General features: G+C 49.8%; 1 protein-coding gene across 2 annotated transcripts in view; it reads left to right on the top strand.

The window, feature by feature from the left end:
* Positions 1 to 21,331, top strand: part of LOC308073539 (titin-like) — a 248,000-nt gene extending 226,669 nt beyond the window's left edge. For both annotated transcript variants that reach the window (XM_080412477.1, XM_080412476.1), the window contains 18 exons: positions 81 to 1,336; positions 1,634 to 1,936; positions 2,263 to 2,574; positions 3,335 to 3,619; positions 4,013 to 4,312; positions 4,600 to 4,905; positions 5,044 to 5,346; positions 5,842 to 6,123; positions 6,785 to 6,968; positions 7,279 to 9,776; positions 10,007 to 10,306; positions 10,446 to 11,021; positions 11,846 to 12,151; positions 12,346 to 12,728; positions 13,009 to 13,219; positions 13,519 to 19,317; positions 19,470 to 19,793; positions 20,012 to 21,331. In XM_080412477.1, the coding sequence (XP_080268603.1) occupies positions 81 to 1,336; positions 1,634 to 1,936; positions 2,263 to 2,574; positions 3,335 to 3,619; positions 4,013 to 4,312; positions 4,600 to 4,905; positions 5,044 to 5,346; positions 5,842 to 6,123; positions 6,785 to 6,968; positions 7,279 to 9,776; positions 10,007 to 10,306; positions 10,446 to 11,021; positions 11,846 to 12,151; positions 12,346 to 12,728; positions 13,009 to 13,219; positions 13,519 to 19,317; positions 19,470 to 19,793; positions 20,012 to 20,304 (14,221 nt within the window). In that variant the 3' untranslated portion in view covers positions 20,305 to 21,331. The remainder of the gene's footprint in view (positions 1 to 80; positions 1,337 to 1,633; positions 1,937 to 2,262; positions 2,575 to 3,334; positions 3,620 to 4,012; positions 4,313 to 4,599; positions 4,906 to 5,043; positions 5,347 to 5,841; positions 6,124 to 6,784; positions 6,969 to 7,278; positions 9,777 to 10,006; positions 10,307 to 10,445; positions 11,022 to 11,845; positions 12,152 to 12,345; positions 12,729 to 13,008; positions 13,220 to 13,518; positions 19,318 to 19,469; positions 19,794 to 20,011) is intronic.
* Positions 21,332 to 24,215: the final 2,884 nt, after the last annotated feature.

Here is a 24,215-nt window from a genome sequence, read left to right as displayed (position 1 = left end):
AATGCCAAAAAAAACACTGTCAAAGCGCAATTATTTGTACGACGATTAATCGTCAACTAAAATGATTGTGGCAACCCTAGGTACGAGGCTGGCAAGTACATGCTGTCCCTGGAGAACAACAGCGGACGCAAGTCCATCACCTTCACCCTCAAAGTCCTGGACACACCTGGACCTCCAGGAGCCATCAAGTTCAAGGACGTGACGCGTGGAGCCCTGACCATGATGTGGGATGCCCCCGCCAATGACGGCGGAGCACGTGTCCACCACTACACCGTGGAGAAACGCGAGGCCAGCCGCCTGGCCTGGCAGGAAGTTAACCTTAAGTGTTCACGCCAGATGATCCGGGTGACCGGACTGGAGATCGGCATACAGTACCTGTTCAGGGTGTGTGCCCTCAACCAGTACGGCCAGGGAGAGGCTCACGAGATGACTGAGCCCATCATGGCCACCGAGGAGCCTGCTCCACCCAAGAGGCTGGACATCGTGGACACCAGCAGCTCCACGGCCTCCCTGGTGTGGCAGAAACCCGAACACGACGGAGGCAGCCGCATTAAAGGATACGTCGTAGAATGCAAGATCAAGGGCACTGACAGCTGGAACGTGGCCGGAGAGACCAAGTCCCTGAAGATGGTGGTGGAGGGTCTGGTCGAGAACACAGAGTACTTCTTCAGCGTCAAGGCCAAGAACGACGCTGGAATCAGCGAGCCCATGGCCACCCGCAGCGCCATTATGATCAAGGAGCCTCGCATCGAGCCCACGGCCGACCTCAGCGGCATCACCAACCAGCTCATCACCTGCAAGCTCACCGCCAACTTCACCATCGACATCCCCATCAGCGGCAGACCGTCTCCCAAGGCGACGTGGAAGCTGGAGGAGATGAAGCTGAAGGAAACGGACAGAGTGTCCATCCAGAGCAACGGGGAGAGAACCACGCTGGTGGTCAAAGACAGCAAGAGAACCGACAGCGGCAAGTACTACCTGGTCCTGGAGAGCGCCGCCGGAGTGAAGACCTTCACGGTGACGGTGGTGATCGTGGGCAGGCCCAGCGCTCCCACGGGTCCTTTGCAAATCTCCGAAGTGTCCTCAGAATCCTGCAACCTGGCCTGGACGGAGCCTGCCGATGACGGAGGCAGCGAGATCGCCAACTACATCGTGGAGAAACGCGAGTCCGGGTCGGCGTCCTGGCAGGTGGTCAACTCGAGCGTGAAGAGAACCACCATCAAGGTGACTCACCTCAACAAGTACTCGGAGTACACCTTCAGAGTGTGTGCCGAGAACAAGTTCGGAGTCAGCAAGTCCATCGAGTCTGCTGCTGTGGTCATTGAGCATCCATTCAGTAAGTACCTGAAACACAGTGGGAAGTCATTATGTATATCGTCACTATCGGGTGGTCATTGTCGGGTGGAAACCTTGGAAACGGTTACCTTTCAGGATATGGGAAAAAAAGAGCCATTGTAGTTATAATTAAGTCACAAGCTCTTGTGACTATTTGTCACTTTTCATTGGTTTAATATTGCAGCGACATGTAATTAAATTCACAGTACTTTTTTAACACTTGAACCTATCGATAAAACGTACTGTATGGTCTCTGAGCTGCGGAATAATCTCTATGCCCTTTCTCCCGTCCCTCCAGTTGCCCCGAGCCCACCCTCTCGTCCAGATTTGGTGTCGGTGTCAGGCAGTGCCATCAGCATCAAATGGGAAGTGCCCTACGCTGATGGCGGCAGCCAGGTGACCGGCTACTGGATTGAGAAGAAGGAGAGGAACACCATCCTGTGGGTGAGAGAGAACAAGCTACCCTGCCTGGAGTGTCACTACAAGGTGTCCAGCGTGATCGAGGGACTGGACTACCAGTTCAGGGTCTACGCCATGAACATCGCCGGCCTCAGCAAGGCCAGCGAGGCCTCCAGGCCCGTGCTGGCTCTCAACCCTGTCGGTAAGGGAATAAACTGTCTACTGATATTCGGACAAACTATAAAGGTGCAGAAAGTGATATTGTTTTGGTTAGAATAAGTGTTAAGTAGGTCTATGTTTTCATAGTAATCATTGCTATAGTGCGTTTTAAACCATTGTATCCAATCAGGAGAGAGTCTATAGCAGTGATTACTATCACAACATAGAGATTTAACCACACACAAATAAAACAAATTTTTGTTTTTACCAAAAAGTATCACTAACTGCACCTTTAAATGTTATACATTTTAAAGTCTTTCTATTCTACATTAGCGTCTCTAAACACCCTCCCCTCTGCCGTGTGTTCAGATCCCCCTGGTAAACCGGAGGTGACAGACATCACACGTTCGTCCGTGTCTCTGGCCTGGTCCGTGCCGCAGAACGACGGCGGCAGTAAGATCGTGGGCTACGTCGTGGAGAGGAAGGTGTACAGCACCGACGAATGGGACGACAACCGCTGGCTGAAGTGTAACTACACCACCATCACCGAGACGTACTTCACCGTGGGCAACCTGGGAGAGGACGAGACGTTCGAATACCGCGTCATCGCCAAGAACGCCGCGGGGGTGCACAGCGCTCCTTCCGCGACCACCGGACCCGTCACCTGCAAGGACGAATACAGTACGTTAATGTTTTGCATTCGTCTGTTGTCCTGTGAAGGATGACGGTAATGTTTTCTGTTGGATACTGTAAACTGGACTAGTAATACTTTTGGGAGGACAGGACACTTAAGCTGCATGGGCGCAGACTACTGGAGTTTTAAAATCTTGGGGCTGGGGTAGGTAAGGAGGGGCGCTCCCGACCCCCAAATCACCCCGATTATCCTATAGTGTGAGCCCAGCATTTCTCAGTTTCACCATTAACCCATTGAGACCTGAAGCCGATTCTACATGTCTCCTAAATCTCAACAGTATTCTGAAAAACTAATGTTTCTATATCAGTGGTGTTCAATCTTTTTCATGTCAAGGACCCCCAAAATGATATGTATTTGGCCGCGGACCCCCATCAAAATATTTTGTGCCAGGGACCCCCAGAAGCAACGATTTGAGTTAAAAATGTTCGCTTTAAAAAAATATATATTCAAAGATTTGCACACATTTTCACGATTTTTCAAAAATAGCAGATCTACAAGCTCGTAGCGCGGCACTCGGTGCCGCGCTATGAGCTTGTATATCTGCTATTTTTGAATAGCCTAAGTGTAAAATAATGCTTTTTTATCTCAAATCTAAAAATGACACAGTTCCAGGTCTTAATGGGTTAAGCCCATTCTTAGTCTTTGTGCTCGTAATTCAGCATTATATTAATATTCATATAAGTGATCATATATCATGGAACTGTTTAGCATTTCAAAACACCCTAACCCTGTTGTTCGTCCCCCCAGGTCCTCCCAAAGCAGAGCTATCAGGTATAGGAGAGACAGTGACCGTCACAGCGGGCTCAGACGTGATTCTGGACGGCGCCGTTGGAGGTAAACCAGAGCCCAAGGTGTGGTGGTCTAAAGCAGACAAGGTTCTGGACCTGGGAGAGAAATACTCCATGACCTACACCGCCACCAGAGCCATGGTCGTCATCAAGAGCTGTGACAGATACGACACAGGAAGATACGTACTCACTGTGAAGAACGCCGGCGGCATCAAGACGGCTGCCGTCAACGTTAAAGTCCTGGGTAAGAAAAACAACGCAACCTCCTCATGAAAGACAGAAATGGTTTTATACGCTGGTAAATAATAGCAAGCCCCTTTGTTGTTCTGGTTGACAAACCACATAATCTTGTTGAGCATTCAATATAGTGCTTTTCAAGATACCCAAAGTCGCTACAGAACTAGTAAGAAACAAAGTGTAAAAACTAAGCAAAAAACATCTAAAATGGTTACAATTAGAAAGTTAAAAAAGGGGAAATTGAATTAAGTGGGGAAGGCAAGTATGAAGAGGTGGCTTTAAAGGAGGAGAGGGTAGAGGCAAGCTTTGATGTGAGTTGGGAGTGTCTCTCTGTCTGTCTCTCTGTCTGTCTGTCTGTCTTTGTCTGTGGTCTGACCATGTGTGTGTCCCCTACCTCCAGACACTCCCGGGGCTCCGGCGGACAAGATCGCCATCAGCAGGGTGACGGAGGAGAAGTGCACCGTCACCTGGAAGATCCCCCTGGAGGACGGCGGCGACAGTGTCACGCACTACGTCGTGGAGCGCCGCGAGACCAGCCGCCTCAACTGGGTGATTATGGAGAACGAGTGCAAGACGCTGTCGTGTGTCAGCTCCAAGCTGATCAAGAGCAACGAGTACGTCTTCAGAGTGCGGGGAGTCAACAAGTTCGGAGTGGGAGTCGGTCTGGAGTCTGAGCCCATCATCGCAAGGAACGCATACAGTAAGTTGACAACCTGAGCATTGAAATGGTAGACTCTAGACTGACTGATTGATTCACTTATTCTTTTCTGTTATCCTCTGCCGTACGGACGTCAGATAGATAACAAATAAATACCACCACCACTTCCTACACATAGCAGAACTTAGGCCGTTGCGTTGAGCCATTGGAGTGCCATGGGTGCTTCAAGCAGAAAACACGGCCCTTTATGCTGTCATCACATTTGAGTTTGAATACATGTAAGTGTGTACAGTGCATGATTGTGACGTGTTGTGTTTGTGTGTTTTCAGCCATTCCAACGCCCCCAGGAGCTCCTGAAGCCACAACCGTAGCTAAGGAGCACGTCATCATCGAATGGCTCAAACCTGAGAGCGACGGAGGAAGCGAGATCAGAACCTACCTGGTGGACAAACGAGAGAAGAGCAGCACCAGGTGGACCAGGGTTAATAAGACCTACACCATCTATGACACTCGTCTGAAGATCACCGGTCTGCTGGAGGGCAGCGACTACCAGTTCAGAGTGACGGCGGAGAACGCTGCCGGCTGCAGCCAGGCCAGCGACATGTCGCCTTACATCCTCTGCAAAGACCCCACCTGTAAGAAGAACAACAATCTTACCTTTTTTCATTTGATCATTTCTATTAACGTCGAGGGTAGAACATTCATACCCTAATACCAGCCGCTGAGCACAGATTAAAGCCGTTGTGTGTGTCAAATTTCTTCCCCCCCCCCAGATACCCCTGCTCCCCCCTCGACGCCCCGCATCACGGACACCACCAAGCACAGCATCAGCATGAGGTGGACCAGACCCATGTACGACGGAGGCTGCGACGTCACCGGCTACGTGGTGGAGATCCTGGAGGAGGGCACCACGCAGTGGTACCGCGCCACCAACCAGGCCATCACCGCCAACACGTACGTGGCGGGCGGCCTGACGTCCAACAAGCAGTACATGTTCCGCGTGGCCGGCGTGAACGCCAACGGCACCGGAGAATTCAGTGACCCCAGTGCCATCACAGAGCCTTTGGAGAAAATCGGTAAGTTGGAAACGCTGGAAAGAACATGGAAAAAGACAGATTGGTGTTCACTGGTAACATATAGTGGTTGTAATCAGTGGTTTAAAGTAACAAAGTACATTTAAGCAAGTATCGTACTTAACCCATTAATACCTGGAACGCATCTGTGTCACTTTAGATTTCTTTGGCTATTTGAAAATAGCAGATATACAAGCTCATAGCGCGGCACCGAGTGCCGCGCTACGAGCTTGTAGATCTGCTATTTTTGAAAAATTGTGAATTGTTTTTTTTTGATTTTTCCCCCAAAAAAATTTAGGATTTAGATTTTTTTAAAGAATCGCCTCAGGTCTTAATGGGTTAAGTACGATTTTGAGTCCTCCTATGATCTTTATATATTAGATATTTCATAAAAGCAAAGGTTAAAGCCTCAATGTGCAATTTCTTCAACTGTTTGGCTGTATGTAGAACAGCAAGAACAGAATGTTCATCTCTTCTATCCCTCTGTCCCGATTCCAGACATGCCAGACCTGGAGCTCGCGGAGGACCTGAAGAAGACGGTGTGCCTCCGAGCCGGAGGAACCCTCAGGCTGTTTGTGACGGTGACGGGACGGCCCACGCCCGTGGTGGGCTGGAGGAAGGAGGGCGTGGAGCTGCAGACGCGCGGCTTCATCGAGACCACCGACACGTACACCTGTCTGATCGTAGAGAAGGTGGACCGTAACGACTCCGGAAAATACGTCCTGGAGGCCGAGAACCCCTCTGGCAAGAAGATCACCACCATCCTGGTGAAAGTCTACGGTAAGATGATGATGATGATGATGATAATAATAATAAAAATGTCATTAACACAATCCACGCCAGAGTTTAATATCATAATGTACTCACCAGTGCCAGCGATTTTTTTTTTGTTTTTTTCACGTCACCACAGACCTCGCTAAATACCTTAAGATCACGCGTTAAACTGTTTGTAGACACACAGGGTAGCTGTGTGAGTGGCCCAGAGAAGACCGTTTCGATCGGCGACATTCCATTTTGCAGTTGTCGTGGTTTATGTCAAACAGCGATCAGCGAGGAGAAAAACAACTCAGAGATAATGGCGGATTAGGGGAAGATTTAGAGCGACGGCGGGTGGGACCGAATATCTCCGGATACGGATATTTCCATATCCGGGTGTGCTACAATGAATTGTGTCACTGCGAGGGAGGCCTACAATGAAATGTGAACCTGCGAGAAAAGAAAAAAAAAAGACCACAAAGACTGGCACGCTGCGCAATTATTTAGGTTCGCGTAGAACTACGCGATTGGCACGCAATGTGTTAAACAGAAGCAAAATATGAGTTAGCATAAATTTAAATTCTAGACTATTAGAATCGTTTCATTTACTAGAAGACATTTATTATTATTTTTAAACTTCAAAACGAATATTTCTTAATCCCTGTTGCCCCTGCTCTGCTCTCAGACACCCCTGGACCTCCTAATTCAGTGAAGGTGAAGGACTACACCAAGGAGAGTGTGGTCATCACCTGGGACGTCCCAACCATCGATGGAGGAGCCCACGTCAGCAACTACATCATAGAGAAACGCGAAGCTAGCATGAAGGGCCACAAGACCGTCACCACAGAGTGCAAGAAGACCTTGTACAGGTAGGCCCCATCACAATTATTACATACATCGCCTGATTTTCTTGCTACATAATTTCTTTGTATATTTAAGGTATTTGTCATATGCACTGTGCAATTCTTGTTTAAAAGCCTAAAATCCCAAAAGATTTTTTTTATATTCATAATGTCCCAACGTTCAGTGCCAAAAACACTATTTGTTGAGTTGTAAATCCCTTCTGTTTAATTTGGAAAGCACAATCATGCAGAATGTGTAATGTAACTTACTGACATAAAATGGATTTTAATTGTAGCAATTTAATGAAAACTAATACGAATAATTTGATACAATCAGGATCACCGGCCTGGAAGAGGGGGTCCACTACTTCTTCAGAGTCCTGCCAGAAAACATCTACGGCATCGGGGAGGGCTGCGAGACCACCGAGGCCGTGCTGACCTGCGAGGTGCCGTCCGTTCCAGTCGACCTGCAGATCACGGACGTCACCAAGTCCACGGTGAGCCTGTACTGGGTGAGGCCGCATCACGACGGCGGCAGCAGGCTGAACGGCTACATCATCGAGGCCTGCAAGGTGGGCACGGACCGCTGGGCTACCGTGGCCACGGTCAAGGCCTCCATGTCCAAGTACACCGTCCAGGGGCTGACGGAGAACGAGCAGCTGCTGTTCAGGATCCGAGCCACCAACAGCAGAGGAGCCGGTCAGCCCATGGACCAGCCCGTGCCTGTAACCATCCAGGACATCACAATTCTGCCAAAGATCGACATGGCCGCCCTGCCTCAGAAGATGCTGATGGTGCACCATGGCAAAGCCATCGACCTCAACATCCCCATCCAGGGCAAGCCGGCGCCCGTCTGCTCCTGGTCCTTCGGAGGCCAGAAGTTGAAGGACAGTCTGGACCGCATCAAGATCGACAGCAACGGCACATACACCCGTCTGCTGGTCAGGGAAACCACCATCAACGACACCGGTAGCTACACCCTGGAGGTGAAGAACGCCCTCGGCACGGCCAGGGAGGTCATCAAAGTCATCATCCTGGACAAACCCGGCCTCCCGCTGGGTCCAGTGAGAATCGACGAGAACGATGGCGTCTCGGTGACAGTGAGCTGGGACCCGCCGGAGAAGGATGGTGGCGCCAACATCAGCGGCTACGTGGTGGAGGAGCGCGAAGCCCACCACCCCGGCTGGAGAACGGTGTCTGAGTCCGTGACCAGGCCCTGCTTCAAGTTCTCCAGGCTGAACGAGGGAACCGAGTACGTGTTCCGCGTGGCCGCCATGAACCGCTTCGGCGTGGGCAGATTCCTGCAGTCTGAGGTGGTGGAGTGCAAGAGCGCCAAGACCATCCCCGGACCTCCCAGCACACCGGAGGTTGTCGACGTCAACCACGAGGGCATGACGCTGACGTGGAACGCCCCGGAGGACAACGGCGGCTCCACCATTGCCGGCTACATCATCGAGCGCAAGGAGGCGGGCTCTGACCGCTGGATGAAGATCAGCAAGAACCCGGTCACCATGACACGCTTCAGGTCATCGGGTCTAATCGAAGGCCTGGAGTACGAGCACAGGATCACCGCCATCAACTCCAGAGGAGAGGGCAAACACAGCCAGACCTCTGAGATCGTCGTGGCCATGGATCCCATCGAGGCACCAGGCACTCCAGTGGAGCCCATAGTGACAGACACCACCAGGACATCCGTGACACTGGCCTGGTCGCCTCCCGAGGAGGCAGGGGGCGCCGTGATCACCGGTTACCTCATCGAGATGCAGAGGGTGGACCAGGAGGAATGGACCATGTGCAACACCACCCCCATCAAGATCCTCGAGTACACCCTCACCCACATGCCCCAGGGGGCCGAGTACAAGTTCCGCGTCAGGGCCTGCAACGCCGGAGGAGCCGGCGAGGCCACGGAGGTTCCCGGAGTCGTCAAAGTACAGGAAATGCTCTACTATCCCGACTACGAGCTGGATAGCAAATACGAGGACTGCTACGTGGTCAGACAGGGCGGAGTCATCCGTCTATCAGTGCCCATCAAGGGCAAACCCTTCCCCACCTGCAAGTGGACCAAAGATGGCCGTGACATCTCTCACAGAGCCATGATCGCCACCCACGACGACATAACCGAGCTGGTCATCAAGGAAGCATACAAAGAAGACACAGGAACCTATGACCTACTGATGGAGAACAAATGTGGCAAGAAGACCGTTTACATCAAGGTGAAGGTGATCGGCAGTCCGGACGCTCCCGAGGGTCCTCTGGAGTTTGACGACATCCAGGCACGTTCCGTCAGGGTGAGCTGGAGGGCCCCATCCGACGACGGCGGCTCCGACATCCTGGGCTACATTGTGGAGAGACGAGAGGTCCCCAAGGCCGCCTGGTGCACCGTTGACTGCAGGGTCACCGAGAGCTCGCTGGTGGTGAAGGGGCTGAAGGAGAACGTGGAATACCACTTCAAGATCACCGCCGAGAACCAGTTTGGCGTCAGCAGATCTCTGAAGTCTGACGAAGCTGTGATGCCAAAGACCCCACTGTGCCCACCAGAACCGCCGGGCTACCCACCAGAGATCATGGACGTGACCAAGACCACCATCTCTCTGTCCTGGGCCCGGCCCAGAGACGACGGAGGCTCCAGGGTCACTGGCTACTACGTGGAGAGGAGGGAGGTGTCCACGGAGAAGTGGGTGCGTCACAACAAGACCCACATCACCACCACCATGTACAACGTCACCGGACTCATCCCAGATGCAGAGTACATCTTCAGAGTGGTGGCTCAAAGCGACATCGGACAGAGCGAGCCAGGTCCATCCTCGGACCCCGTGGTCTGCAAAGATCCATTCGGTGAGTGTTTTTTTATTTTCATTTTTGGAAATCTGAATGAAAGACTTTGAATGTGACATGACAATAAATGTACGCAAGTTATTCTAATTGAGTGTATTAAGCAAGGGATCATTATTTCATTATTGAGAAATAAGAGTGACCCCTTTAGCCATTAGTTTAAACACTTTAAGCCATTAGTTTTATTTCCACCATGAATCTCATATCTTTATGTGCTAATGTGTGTGTTCCAGACAAACCCAGCCAGCCAGGAGAGATCGACATCATATCCATCACCAAGGACTGCATCACGATCCACTGGCTGAGGCCAGAGACCGACGGAGGCAAGGAGATCCTGGGCTACTGGGTAGAGTTCAGACAGGCTGGAGAGAGCGCCTGGAAGAAGTGCAACAAAGAGCGCTCCAAGGACCGCCAGTTCACCATGGGCGGACTGATGGAGGCCACTGAGTACGAGTTCAGAATATTGGCAGAGAACGAGACGGGCATGAGCAGACCTCGCAGGACGGCCATGGGCATCAAGACCAAGCTGAGCGGTGAGTTCACCTCTTATAGTTTTTGATTCAAGTACTGCATGTGACCATAGCTTATATATTAGGACAATAAACACAGGAAATATTAACGAAAAACAGAATAGAGGTTTGTAGTCTAAATCCTTTCAATGCAAACCAACAGTCGGTGAGGCTCCAGCCCTGAAGGAGGATATCCAGGACGTCACCACCAAACTGGGCGAGTCCGGCACTCTGACCTGCGCCATCATCGGCAGACCTCTGCCCGAGATCAAATGGTACCGCTACGGCAAGGAGCTGATCCAGAGCCGCAAGTACAAGATGAGCTCCGACGGACGCAACCACTCCCTGTCCGTCCTGACGGACGAGCAGGAGGACGAGGGCAACTACACCTGCAGAGCCGTCAACGAGGCCGGAGAGGTGGAGACCGGCGGCAAGCTGCGCCTGCAGGCCGCCCCGGCTTTCCACACCGGCTTCCCACTGAAGGAGAAGTACTACGCCGGAGCGGGCACCAGCCTGAGGCTCCACGTGGTCTACATCGGACGTCCCATCCCGCAGATCATGTGGTTCTACGGCAAGAAGCCCCTCAACGCGTCGGCAGACGTGGTGATCGAGAACACGGAGAGCTACACTCACCTGGTGGTGAGGAACGCCCAGAGGGCCACCAACGCCGGCCGCTACAAGGTGCAGCTCAGCAACGTGTATGGAACCGTCGAAACCACGCTGCGCGTTGAAATCCAAGGTGAATATCTGAAGGCACATGCATCTCTGTGTGTGTGTGTGTGTGTGTGTGTGTATATATACAATATATACATACACACTGCCATAAATGTTTGAATATTGCATTGTTTGGTGCAGTTGTAAAACAGAGTTGAATAATATTGCTGATCATACTACTCAGCCAAATCAAAATTCTTTACCTTGATAGAAAAACCTTTCACAAAGCTTTAAAGGGATTGTAGGCGATTCAGAGATAAACAAAGAAAAAAAATCCAGCAGTTCGTTTCCCCGACCACCAGGGGGTGACGCACGGAGGACTTCCATAGAGTAAGGAGACTTCTAAACAGGCCATGCCGAATATAGGTTACTTTATTCGGATACAATTCAAGGAACTGCCCGCCCCTGCCGGTTCTCTGAATTTTTATTTTTAAATAGGCTCTTTCATGACAAATTGACCACATATATGAAGTTAAACAACTAAATTCTATCCAAATGCTATCTGAAAAGTAAATTATGTGCCTCCAAAACGAAGTTTGAGAGCATTTTAAAACCGAAAGTAAAAAGTTCACACGGACACGGACGCGCACGGATGCACACATGCGTGCGTTAATTTACGGACCGGATACCCGGATGTGTAACCTAAATAGTAGGGAAAATACGGATTTCAGAAAGAGGAGTGTTTTTCAATGCAGGAAAACACCCCAGCATCATTATATAGTGGCTGATAGAGGGGAAAAAATGCAAAATATATATATAGAGGTATTTTTCAAATGTAGGCTTAATGTTGCCTACAATCCCTTTAACAATCCTTTATGTGTGTGTGTGTGTGTGTGTGTGCGCCTCTAGACAAGCCATGCATCCCCGAGGGTCCCATCGTCGTGGATAAAATGCTCAAGAGCTCCGTCATCATCAGCTGGAAGCCTCCCAAGGACGACGGAGGCTCCATGATCACCAACTACATCGTGGAGAAGCGTGAGGCCAAGGAGGGCGAGCTGTGGCACCTGGTGTCCTCGTCTGTCTCCGGTAACACCTGCCGTGTCCCCAACCTGAGCGAGCAGGCCGGCTACTACTTCAGAGTGTCCGCCCAGAACCAGTATGGAGTCAGCGAAAGTCTGGAGATTCCTGCTGTTCTCATCATTAAGAGTCCATTCGGTTAGTGTTCACATTAATTCTAATGGAGAGATGGTTGCCTGTTTTCAAATGATGTCAAATGTTTGCATAGATGATCATTTGTATTTTGATGCCGGAACGGTAATGCTCACTAGCTCCACTTAAATGCGATGCAATTATGGCAAGACTTATTGATGACATGACTGACATTCCTGTTTCATTTCCGGCTTTTTCAGAGAAGCCTGGCATTCCTCAGCAGCCGTTCGTCACCAGTTCCACCAATGACTCCTGCGTCGTTTGCTGGAAGGCGCCGGCCAGCGACGGAGGAGCCAGGATCACAAGCTACTACCTGGAGAAACGCGAGAAGAAGCAGAACAAATGGATGTCGGTCACCTCCAAGAAGTTTGTGGAGACCACCTACGAGGTCACGGCGATGCTGGAGGGCTTCGAGTACGACTTCCGCGTCAAGTGCGAGAACATTGGTGGCGAGAGCGACTGGAGCGAGAGCTCTGCGCCCATCACCCCCAAGTCGGGCCAGGCTCCTCGCGCTCCCGTCTTCAGGGAGGAGATCAGGAGTATGAATGTCAAATATCTCTCCAATGCCACCTTCGTTTGCAAGGTGAGTCGTCTTTACTAGGGCTCATTCTGACTGTCTTTCCTATTAATTTGAGCTAAATATCAATCCATGTAATAGTATATCGTCACTGCCGTGGGAAACCTTTGTTCCAATTCATCCAATCCAATGTGGTTATTATTTAGTCGCAAGCTCCTATTTTCTCTTGTCTTATAAAACCCACAGACACACTTTTCAGAAATAGCAGCTTGAGCTGTTAAGTGCTGTATGTTGAAAGGTCCAATCCAGGAACAAGGTGTATTAACATCGTTCTTCTCATTCCAAGGTGGTGGGATATCCCAAGCCTCTGGTGAAGTGGTATCGTGGCGGAAAGGAGATCGAGGCTGACGGAACAAAGATCAAGGCCCAGGAGTTCAAGGGAGGCTACTACCAGCTTGTCATCACCACTGCTAACGAGAGTGACGTGATGGCTTACCAGATCAGAGCCACCAACCCTTCAGGATCTATCTCCACTACAGCTCAGCTGGAAGTGGAAGGTATGAACGAACAATTATTTCACATTACATTTAAACTGTTAATTTAATCATATAGCTGGACTTGTGTTTTCAACTTTTTCCACATATGATTCTTTTACAAATAATGGGAAAAGGTGTGACACACACACACACACACACACACACACACACACACACACACACACACACACACACACACACACACACACACACACACACATATGAGACAAGATGGTAATAAAGAGAAAAGTAGATTTTACATTCACACAGATTTCATGGCACTTAGCTCACTGTGGTCTTTCTCAAATTTTGTCTTCCAGTTCCTGCAAAGATCCATCTGCCCCTAGAACTCCAGGGCATGGGAGCGGTCAACGCCGTCCGCGGCCAGGTCGTCACCGTCAAGATCCCTATCACCGGCAAGCCTGAGCCAGCCATCACCTGGCAGAGACAGGGACAGATCATCTCCAACTCTGCCTACCACCAGGTCATCAACACCAGGTCCTTCACATCCCTGGTCTTCCTGAAGGGAGTCCAGAGGAAGGACACTGGCTACTACATCATCCAGGCCAAGAACCGGTTCGGAGAGGACAAGCAGACCATTGAGATTGCGGTGGCCGACGTGCCCGATGCTCCCAAGGGAATCGTGATTTCGGAAATTGGCCGCGACTCCATCACTCTGGCCTGGGAAGCCCCCGGCTTCGACGGCGGAGTCCCCATTACCAAGTACATTGTGGAGAAGTGCCCCTTAAATGGTGACAGGTGGATCCGTACGGGTCACACCGAGGTCTGCAGCTATACCATCATGAACGTCTTTGGAAAGACCAAGTACCAGTTCCGCGTCATGGCCGAGAACCAGTATGGCGTGAGCGAGCCTTGCAAACCAACGGAAGCCGTCACCACCAAGGAAGACACCTCCATCCTGAGGAACTATGACGATGAAGTGGACGAGACCAGGGAGATCACCAAGGAGGAGGCTCTATTCTACAAAGTGAAGGAGCTGTCCTCTAAATACGTCATCTCTGAGGAGCTGGCTCGCTGCCAGTTTGGAGTGGTCCACCGCTGTATGGAGATCGCAACTAAGAAGACCTACATGGCCAAGTTCATTAAGGTCAAAGGAATGGACCGTGAGCTGGTCCTCAGGGAGATTGAGGCCCTCAACCTGGCTAGGCACAAGAATGTCATCTACCTGCACGAGTACTTTGAGAGCATGGAGGAAATCATCCTGATCTTCGAGTTCCTCTCAGGCGTAGACATCTTTGAGCGTCTAGGCATAGGCAACTTCGAGCTCACAGAGCAGGAGATTGTCCGCTACCTGAGACAAGTCTGCTCTGCACTCCAGTTCATGCACAGCCATAACTTCGGCCACTTAGAAATCCGCCCTGACAACATTGTTTATACCACCAGGAGAAGCACTGAAGTGAAGATCATTGAGATGGGCCAGTCCAGGCTGCTGGTGCCAGGAGAAAACATCAGATTGACGTTCCATAATCCAGAGTACTGTGCTCCTGAGGTTCACCGCCATGACCTGATCACCACGGCCACTGACATGTGGTCTGTTGGTGTCATGGCTTATGTCCTACTCAGCGGCCTCAACCCCTTCGCCGCAGAGTCCACCACTAAGATGATTGAGAACATCTCTAACTGTGAGTACTTCTTCGACAGCGAGGCCTTCAAGGACACCAGCTTGCTGGCCATGGACTTCATTGACAGACTGCTGGTTAAGGACAGAAAGCTCCGTATGACGGCTCAAGAGGCTCTGGATCACCCATGGCTGAAGATGAAGATTGAAAATGTCAGCAACAAGACCATTAAGACACTACGACACAGGAGGTACTACCAGACCTTGGTTAAGAAGACTGAGACCATTGTCTCAGCGTCTCGCGTGGCCTTCGGTGGTGCCTTCAGGAACCAGAGGAGCCTGGCCATCGGTAGAGTGAAGATTGGAACCGAGTACCATGGCCTGCGTGCTGGCCCAGTTCTGCACGGCTCAGCCGAAGAGGGCGGACATGTCCGATTCACCTGCACCATCTACAACTATGACAAGAGCACACAGGTGTCATGGTTCTTTGGCAACCGTGAGCTACACGCAAGCACCAAGTTTGAGATTACCTACAGCGATGGTTTTGCCAGCATCTATGTGAAGGACATCCAGGAGTCTGATGATGGTGTGTATAGATGCAAGGTGGTCAGTGATGACGGAGAGGACAGTGCCTATGGAGAGATCTTCGTTGAGACAGTGAGGTGCATCAGGGAGTTCTACCTCAACCGCTCTGTCAAGAAACTGAGGAGGAAGGTTGACAAGTCTAAGCTGCTGCAGCGGCCACCTGAGTTCACTCTGCCTCTCTATAACCGCAGTGCTTACATTGGAGAGGATGTGCGCTTTGGCGTCACTATCACCGTGCACCCAGAGCCCCATGTGGCATGGCTGAAGAATGGCCAGAGAATCAAAGCAGGTGAAAATGACAGCAAATACACCTTCATCAGTGACAAGGGTCTATACCAACTGATGATCCACAACCTGGACATGGATGATGATGCTGAATACACCGTCATGGCCCACAACAAGTTTGGAGAGGACAGCTGCACGGCCCGCCTCACTGTGGCTCCTCACCCCGTGTCAGAGGACACCATGAGACCCATGTTCAAGCGCCTGTTGGCCAACGTTGACTGTGTGGAAGGAGACAGCGTCCGCTTTGACCTCCGGGTGTCAGGACTCCCCGCACCTACTCTGAAATGGGAGAAGGATGGCCAGAGACTGAAGATGAGTTCAAAGATTGCAGTGGTCCAGGAAGAGGCTGAATACCACGTGCTGCACATCAGAGAGACCTTACTGGAGGACTCAGGTGTGTACAAGGTCACTGCAACCAACGCTGCTGGCTCTATTACCTGCCATGCCGCCCTGAAGGTGGACCGCCTTACTTACCACAGGAGAGAGTACAAGAGTGAGGAGGAGAGAGAGAGATATGTCCTGAAACAAATTGAGAAGACCAACAAGATGGCAATGCGTATTGCTGCCACCGAGGAGACGGTTCCACTGAACCCCACAGCCCTGGATGCTCTCAAATTTGCTGCAGATATCTACAAGCCTGCAGTGAGCACCAAGAACGTGGAGGGAGAGTTCGATATCACAGAGGAGAAGTCAGAGACCAAGAAGTTGGAGGAAGAGAGGAGGATCTTTATGCCTTATGAGGTTCCTGAACCTGTGGTGCACGATCCCAGAGCTCTGGAAGAAGACAAAAGTATCAAACAGTTTGTGCCTCTGTCAGACATGAAGTGGTACAAGAAGTTGAGAGATGAGTATCATGTTCCTGAGAGAATGGAGAAGATTGTGCAGAAGAGACAGAGACGCATCCGCCTATCCAGGTGGGAGCAGTTCTATGTCGTGCCTCTCCCCAGAATCACAGACCAGTACAGGCCAAGATGGCGCATTCCCAAAGTGAGCCTGGATGATCTGGAAACAGTCAGACCTGCCCGCCGCTCCCCATCACCTGGAAGCGAGTCTATGGTCTCGTTCAGATCCAGGAGGAGATCTCTGGGAGACCTGAGTGATGAGGAGGTGATGATGCCCGTGGATGACTACCTGTCCATGAGGAGAACGGAGGAGGAGAAGATGATGCTGGACGATGAACTGGAGCTGGGCTTCTCTGCCTCTCCTGTCGGCAGCCCTGTCCGCTATGCTGCAGAGAAGGTGGAGAGAAGGCAGGTGGTCAGGCACGAGGTCGAGGAGGTCACAGAGACAAAGAAGAAACGCACTTTATCTCAGTTTATGAGAAGAAGGAGGTCCTTGTCGCCAACATACATCGAGCTGATGCGTCCAGTCTCTGAGCTGATCAGAGCACCACGTGCCCGGCCTACTGTGGAGGTGGAGGGAACAGCAGTGGAGAGGAGGTCCCCCACCCCTGAGAGAACCCGTGCCCGCTCCCCCAGCCCCATCAGGTCTGTGGAGAGATCCTCTCGCTCTTCCTCGAGGTTTGAGAGGACTGCCCGCTTTGACATCATGTCCCGTTATGAGGCCAGGAAGTCTGCTCTGAAGGCAGAGAGGTCATACCAGGTGGTTAGCCAGACACCCTTCAGCCTGGACCATGCTCCCCGCATCACTGTCAGAATGCGCTCCCACCGTGTACCGACTGGCCAGGACACCAGATTTACCCTGAACGTCCAGGCCATGCCTGATGGCGAGATCACCTGGTACCACAACGGCGTTCAGATCTCTGAGAGCAGCAAATACGTCTTCACCAATATGACTGGGGTCTTGACCATCGCTATCCTGGATTGCCAAGCAGAGGACAGCGGCACCTACCGCTGCATGTGTACCAATGCCAAGGGAGAGGCCTCAGACTACGGCACCCTGGATGTGACCAGAGGAGAGTTCACCACCTACTCATCCCGCCGCAAGGATGAGGACTCTGCAAAGGCATATGTCCCTGAAATGACCAAGGTTGACCACTACCACCACTCTCAATTCAAGGCTGGCTACTCCTCCAAGACTGAGTTTGCAGTGGAGGAGACCAAGACGAAGATGACAGAAACATATGAGACGCGTGAGAGATACTCCTCTGCTGAGAGGTTTGGCTCCGTCGAGAGGTTTGGCTCATCTGTTAAGTATGCCTCCGCTGAATACCTGTCCTCCGCTTCCTCATATTCTGCCTCCTCTGAAAAGTTATCCCTGACTGAGAAACAAAGCTTGTCTGAGGCTAAGGTGAAGTCTACTACTACTACTGCTGCCGTGAAGTCTACTACTACTACCGCTGCCGTGAAGTCTACTACTACCGCTGCCGTGAAGTCTACTACTACTACCGCTGCCGTGAAGTCTACTCTCGCAGCCAAGATCCTCACCAAGCCCCAGTCTCTGGTCCTGTCAGAGGGAGAGACGGCTCGTTTCTCCTGCGACATTGACGGGGAGCCAGCACCAACTGTCGCTTGGATCCAAGTGACAGGCAGATCTATTGTAACCTCTAACCGCATCCAGGTCACCACCACCCAGTACAAGTCCACCCTGGAGATCTCCTCTGTGACGTTCTCTGATGAGGGTGACTATAAAGTGGTGGTGGAGAACTCAGAGGGCAGGCAGGAAGCTCACTTCACCCTGACCATTCACAGACCTGCTCCCAAAGAGGCAGCCAAGGCTACGGTGAAGTCACCTGAGCCTTCAGTCACATCACCTGCTCCCTCTGTAACTTCTCCAGTGCCCAGTGTCAAATCTCCTGAACCTAGCATTAAGTCCCCTGCACCGAGTAGTGTAGCATCTCCCGTTCCGAGTGTGAAGTCACCTACGCCAAGTGTGACATCTCCCACTCCGAGCGTGAAGTCACCTACACCCAGCGTGAAATCACCTGAACCAGAGGGAGTCAAATCTCCAGGGGTGAAGTCTCCTGAGCCATCTGTGACCTCTCCTGCACCCAGTATCAAATCACCAACTCCAAGCCTCAAATCCCCAACTCCTAGTGTGAAATCCCCTGAGCCTGAGGGACTCAAGACACCCAAGGGTCTCAAGTCTCCTGAACCCATTGCTTCTCCTCCCAGAGTCAAGTCCCCTGAACCTGAGGGAATCAAATCCCCCAGGGGGCTCAAATCACCAGAGCCTGCAGGACTTAAATCACCACGAGGACTCAAGTCCCCAGAACCCTTCGGCGCCAAGAAGCCAATGGGTCTCAAGTCACCAGAACCAGCCGGAATTAAGTCCCCCAGGGGTCTGAAATCCCCTGAGCCCGAGGGACTTAAGTCACCTCCGAGGATGAAGTCGCCTCCCCCCATCATGTCGCCCAAGAGGGTCAAATCCCCAATTGCCAAACCTCCCAAGGTGCTGAGCCAGGTGACTGCCGAGGCTTCCGAGGACACCGTGAGAATGTCATGTGTGTGCGAGAGCAGCGTGAGGGAGGTGACATGGTACGTCAACGGGCGAAGGCTGTCCCAGAGCAGCCGATTTGAGATGCATTACTCCGAGGGCTCCTGCAGCCTGGTGATCCACGAGCTGGCGGACAGCGACCAGGGAGAATACACCTGTGAGATGACGGCAGAGGGAGGAGTCTCCAAATCCGTCTTCGCCTTCACTGGCCAGACGTTCCAGTCCATTCGCATGAAGGTCACAGCGTACCAAGAGCAGAAAGTGGCACTTAAAGGTAAGAGACATGTCTAGTGACATCTAATGCTGTAAAACAGAAAACTGCTTTGTCACAAAGTATTTAAACAGAGAACAAGAATTAAATAGAACTGCCCAACTCTGTTGTTGAGCTCCTCTTAATCCTCTCTTCCTCCTCTTCTCCTACTCCAGGATCAGGATCGATGATGATGAGCCAGAAGGAGTCGTCATCATCATCATCCATGATGATGAAGAAAGAAATGCACATGGAGGAGAGCTCCTCCGCCTTTTCGTCCTCCTCCGCCCAGCAAGCCATGATGTCCTCCTCCGCCCAGCAAGCCATGATGTCATCATCCATGATGGAGTCCAGCTCCTTCAGCAGCATGGCGGCTGAGATGAAGTGTGAGACAATGTCCATGTCCAGCATGTCCTCCGTGACCTCCGAGACGTACGCCATGAGCTCCAGCAGCCATGAGATGTCCGCACTGATGGAGGGCTCCACCTTCAGATCAATCAGTAAGCGCTTAAGATTAACTTAACACGATGAAAGAGACTTCATACAGGAGTCAAAACATCAACTGTTATTAGTTACTTTACCTGTTATCTATTGTATGAACACCGTTGCATAGGTTTATTATGTCCTTTCATATTGGGTTCAGGTTGATTGGTTTAGTTTTGTGCACCATTGGTCCAGCTTCATATTTTCTAACGTATCCTTGTTGTTGTGTTTCCAGGCTGTGCACCCAGGATCGAAGCCCTGCCTGAAGACATCAGCATCGAGACGGGCAAAGTCCTGACGGTCACCTGCGCCTTCTCCGGAGACGCCAGAAACATTGAGTGGGCCCGGTCTGGCAAAAGCATAGAGGTGACGCCTGGCGGACGCTTCCACATCGAGACCCAAGAGGACCTGACCACCCTCATTATCACTGGCGTGAAGCAGGAGGACGCTGGAGCCTACACCCTTAAACTGTCCAACGAGCTGGGATCCGACTCAGCCACTGTTTCCATTAGTATTCGATCAATGTAAAGAAAAAGAATCGTATCTTCCAATCTCGACCCTTCCCCTTTTCTCTACTTCCACAACTTTTTATTTATTAATTTAAGCAAGGTAATCTTACTTGACAAAGACATGGATTTTTGTAAATATGAACTATTTTTATACCAAACTTGACATTAATTTATGCCAAACTAGACTAAAGTCGAAAGTTGTTATAAAATGTGCCATATTGGATAAATATGACTTAGGATTTTTGATCCATTTTTCTGTGACATGTACATAATGTATATAGCCGAATTTAACGGTTATGGGAAATGTATGAATTGTTATTTATGACAATATTAACTGAAACAAAATGAAACAAAAGGAGAAAGTTTCTCGTGAAACGAATACCCTGTAACTAAAACACTGCCTCAACGATATGTTGAAGTCTAAGATTGCCTCAGCAGGTAGAGAGGCTCCCTGCTGAAGTTTTACTAAATCAGCGAGACAATATTAAGCACTGTATGTAAAACGATGCAGTGCTGTTTACGGTACTCCTATGAATTATAACACGACCATAAGACCCTGAGTGCTGTTTGCATAATACCCTCATGTAAGCAGCATGAACTGGTCTTGTGTTCTGACTTGACTATGTCATACCACCATTTTGATGACATGCTCACAGTGCGAGCGGCCTTTGCACTCCCTGAGCACAAGTGTTCTTTTTGTGCTCCGCTTCTGGCAAGTGACCGCTTGTCGTGGACTCTCACCTGGCCAAATAAAAATGAGAGTCCATCATGCGCTTGCTTGCAGAGGCGGGGCCATCTCTTGGAGGTGTTGCAGTGTGTTTGTGTGTTAGCATTAGAAGTTCACCGGTCAACCAGCAGGGCTGCTTAAGTTTTAGGACCACAGCCGCAACAACTAGCTGTGTTTAAACCAAAACGTGAAGGAGACAGGAGTGTTACAAGCAGTCTGCCCTGCACTGGTTTGATCGAATTTAGATTTGTAGCGATTTTCCGCAGCCTCCTCGAGCTTTATCCATTATTGATTTAATAAAGCATGATTATCAGCACTATACTACTTTGCTGTGTGTTTATTATTTGTGTCCATTCTTTGTATCAATGATTTCACATGCATTAAGTATATATGTTAGAGGTAAATTGGCATTCCAGGTAAATTGGAAAAGAAGCGCTTGTTTTCAAGCAGGCAATTCTGTAGAATCAACGCTAGAGGGCAATGCAAGCCAGACATGAGCCCCACACCACACACGCACGCATGCACACGCGCACAAACGAGCACGCACACACGCATGCGCACACACACACGCACGCGCACGCGCGCGCGCACACACACACACACACACACACACACACAGCCATATTCCATGCAGTTGAAGCACAAGGGGGCGAGGGGGTGGTGCTGGCGGGCTATGTTAGTGCAGTGAGTGGCAGTTGGGGCAAACGCAGTCCCCACAACATCATTTACGATTCTGTGCCTATCGGTACATAACTCGGACGGCGCTTTAGTCGACTAGCAGACCATCGGCCGGTCGTCGCGGGCACTCGCGCCTGGAGGCGCTCGGGCGCGACTCCTCGGCCTCAAGGTCTGCTGAGTCGGCGCGCCTCCGTCATGGTCCAAAACTATACTTTATCTGCGAAAAAAAGTAGTCCACGGTTGTTTGAAAAAGTAATGTCCCAAGCGGGAGTCAAACCCAGACTCCCAGTGGTAGTGGATGGGGAGTGCAATGATTATCGAAGTGCGCCACTGAGGCTGGTACTTGCATTTCCTGGTTGCTATCTTATTGTTGTCGTTCTCGCATCAAAGCCTCGCCTCGCAGCCCCGCACCTAAAACAAGCGCTCCACTTCCAATTTACCTGGAATGCCAATTTACCTGTGACATATACACTAAGGCACTGGATCTCTCCGACCACCAGGGGTCCAAATTGATCTGTAATTCTCTTTTTCTAAATTGTAGAAGTAGAGCCTTACGGGTAGATTTAGTTCCATTTGTACAGGGTTGCCACCTTTCAGAAATTGAAATAAAGGACACTTATTCCGGCCACACGGCTTTGTCGCACGGGCAAACATTTTTGGGTGGAGCCAGGCCCCTGAAATGCATAGAAAGCTATGCATTTCTAAACTGTTATACCTATAACACACAACAATACAAACGCTACAGGTCTTACACCTGCATTACTGCATTACATTTACTGTAACATGGTTGTAAAATAATAAGTCCAATTCATACCATAATCACAAGGAAATGCAATGCTTCAGCCATACATCACACAGGTATTGTGTGTGTTTTGCAGTTTGAAATTGGCAATCCAAAATCCAGAATATAAAAAAGTTAATAAAAACAATGCTTTGGAAAATGTTATGAAATAATGTCAAATATGCATGATTTGAACCTGCAGAATTTACCTTTCAACTTGTATAGTAATCGTTGAAATTAGGCCTTAAAGGTAAAATGTTTTAGCATGTTCAAATCATGTATACTTTACCTTATTTCAGACCATTTTCCAAAGCATACAGGCTTCTCAGGTGCCCACTCTTCTGGTTACCCAGGAGGCGTTTAATCAGTCATATTTGCATAGTATACTATATAGGGAACAACAACCACAGTTGGGTTTTAAAAACAAAATGCCTTGATTTAATTGACATGATTTCACATACCAAGCCAGTCGGGGGTCGCTTGGCAGACAAGGAACTGTATCAGTGCTCCCTGGGCCACAGAAAACATTCGCCGACATACTTTACAGTACGCTTTATAATCATCTCCACTGACACTGTCAAAACAAGGGTTATGCTGAATAAATGAATGAAAGGAGAAAGGCAGAGACAATGACAGGAGAAATATTTGTTCATTGGTGGGTCATTAATCATCAGAGCCCATCTCAGTTACATGATCACAGTATGAAGCTGTCACTGTCAGTGGTGGAAGAAGTAAAAGTAGCATATACTGTACCAGTGGTTCTCAAACCTTTTCATGTCAAGCACCCCTAGATTAATGTGTATTTGGCCGCGGACCCCCATCTGAAAAGATTTTGTGCCAAGGACCCCGTCCCCCCCCTCCCCATACAAGATTTGTGGGGTGAACATTTTCAAAAATATTCAGACATTTTCAAAGAATGTCAAGATGTTTTTGAAAATAGCTGATATATATATAGGGCCATGGGGGTCCCTGGACCCCACTTTGAGAACCCCTGCATTAGATCACCGGACCATCATAACTCTGAGAGTGTACAAATGGAACCAAATGACCAAGAACCAATGGCATACCCATAACCAATGGCACTGTTACAAGTAAGAGAGGCATAATATAATATATTGAAAATAGTGTTTTCAAGCAATATTTGCCTCTGAGATATAAGTATACAGTATTGAAGATTGGAAATACTGTAAAGTAAACAAACAAAAAAAGAAACTGTACTTGAGTACAGCTAGCTTTCCACCACTGGAAGCTGAAGCAGACAATTCAGGACATGTAAGGTTGAAAATACCTGATTTCATTGGCAGGACACATGACCACATGACCTCCAAAACCTGTTGCCTAACTGATATAAATAGAACTCCAGAGGGTGGCTCCAACTTGCTGTGACCATGTCAAACTTATTTTTACAGCTTGACTAAGTTTTAAAACATTTATAGTCTTAAGAAAATGTATCACAATGAAGGATACTGGTCAGTTTATACAGTAGTAGACCTTATAAAAGACAAAAAAAAATATATATATTGATCAAGAATGATCAAGAGTCAAGACATTTGCCAGTTTATAGGCTGCAGTAGACCTTTATACTACAAAACAAAACAGTAACAAATATGTATTGATAGAATGGGGGGGGGGGGGGGGTTACCAGGCTACACTCAACATGCACATGCAACTTGACCCATCTATTCATGCAGTTCAAATGAGTCACACGCCCCAAATGTAATCAGCTGTCAGCCTGCTTTGGTAC

The sequence above is a fragment of the Gymnoscopelus braueri genome, assembly GCF_963280865.1.
Source record: "Gymnoscopelus braueri genome assembly, chromosome: 18".
NCBI classification, from domain to species: Eukaryota; Metazoa; Chordata; class Actinopteri; order Myctophiformes; family Myctophidae; genus Gymnoscopelus; species Gymnoscopelus braueri.
Note: the sequence above shows the minus strand (reverse complement) of the source record. Positions and strands in the feature narration are given on the sequence as shown.